The following is a 1,494-nucleotide window of genomic DNA, read 5'->3' as shown; positions in this document are numbered from 1 at the left end:
GGTCAACTAAGACGATGACTTTATTGACTATAGCTTTAATTGTAGTTTTGATTATTAGTTTTATAGTTATTGAGTACTGGAGGTATATTTGACCAATATTTTCTCGTATAATAAGGTCTAGTCATACAATTTATATGACGCCTAAATTTTCTTTAATTGAGCGAATCGGACAGAAAATCTATCTATTGTAAAGCTTCATGTTTCAGAATGTTTTGGATACCGGTAGTCAAATAAGAAGATAAAGTAAACAAATAAGGTATATATAGTATAAGTTGTGAAAATGAAATTAATTATAAGAAAAAGAGGGGCCTCAAGATGAATGTTACTACACTATTTTTTTTTTTTTTTGAGAGGAAAATTTAATAGTATCTTTTTTTGTTCCTATAGAAGAGAAACTGTTATTTACGTAACTGAGCAACAAAGAGATTCAATCGGAATTCCTGCAAAACAAGAAGACGTGGCTAGCTTGTAATTAACAAAAATTTTCAATCCAACTAATCAAGGGATATTAATAACGGCCTCAGTTAATTCATCTACTCCAAGCTCCGGCTGCCATTAGAAAACGGATAATAGTGAGATTACCATTCCCATTAAAATCTATATCAAATCCGAAGGTTAACTCCTTGGATATCAGGCTACTCCTATAAATGCTTGCTAGCTTATATACTGCTAAACCCTATGATCATTGGTAATTGTTTTATTACGTTGTTTGTTTCCGACATTAGAAAAATCAAAAAAAAAAAAAAAAAAAAAAGAGAAAAGTGAAATGAAAGAATGGCTATAACGTGGAAGAAACTGAAGATTCTTCTAGCTGGATCTTATGGCAAGGTTTATTTGACAGCTCCAGTGGAGTCATCAACTCTTTCAGCATTGGCAGCTGTGAAATCTGCTGATGCTTGCCATTCCTCAGCTTTACTAGAAGAGGGTTTGTACTTGAGTGAGCTGAGAGGACACCCCAATATTATCCAGTGTTTCGGGCATGATATCAGCACTGAAAATGGTGAAGATGTCTACAATCTGCTTCTCGAGTACGCGGCCGGGGGCTCCCTTCATGACTTGATCAACAAGAATAAAGGTACTATACCCGAATCCCTTGTGGCTTGTTACACTTTTATAACACTCAAGGGTCTCTCTGCTATTCAGGAAGTACATATTGTCCACCGTGATATCAAACCTGGTAACATCCTGGTTTACCCTAGTGGTGATCATGGGAATAATTGCTTAAGATAGCTGACTTTGGACATGCCATGGAAGTGTTTGAATTATCTGAAAACGGAAGGATGGGAAAGAGTAACCAAGGTAAAACTTTCTATGCATCGCCAGAATTTGTGATCGTTGGTTTGCATGAGACAGGTTGTGATATATAGTCCTTGGCATGTGCTGTAGCGGAAAAGAATTTGGTCAACATGTAAGGATGTAAGCGATTTATATTCGAAGATAATGTTTGAAAAAGCTAAGATACCAGAATGTCTATCTGAGGATGGAAGGATTTCT

General features: G+C 35.8%; 1 protein-coding gene across 1 annotated transcript; it reads left to right on the top strand.

Moving 5' to 3' along the window:
* The first annotated feature begins 774 nt into the window (after positions 1-774).
* LOC113724690 (mitogen-activated protein kinase kinase kinase 20-like) lies at positions 775-1,230 on the top strand. The gene has a single exon (XM_072077181.1). The coding sequence runs from the start codon at positions 775-777 to the stop codon at positions 1,228-1,230; it is 456 nt and encodes a 151-aa protein (XP_071933282.1).
* Positions 1,231-1,494: the final 264 nt, after the last annotated feature.

This window comes from Coffea arabica, chromosome 2c (genome assembly GCF_036785885.1).
Source record: "Coffea arabica cultivar ET-39 chromosome 2c, Coffea Arabica ET-39 HiFi, whole genome shotgun sequence".
Lineage (NCBI taxonomy): Eukaryota > Viridiplantae > Streptophyta > Magnoliopsida > Gentianales > Rubiaceae > Coffea > Coffea arabica.
Note: the sequence above shows the minus strand (reverse complement) of the source record. Positions and strands in the feature narration are given on the sequence as shown.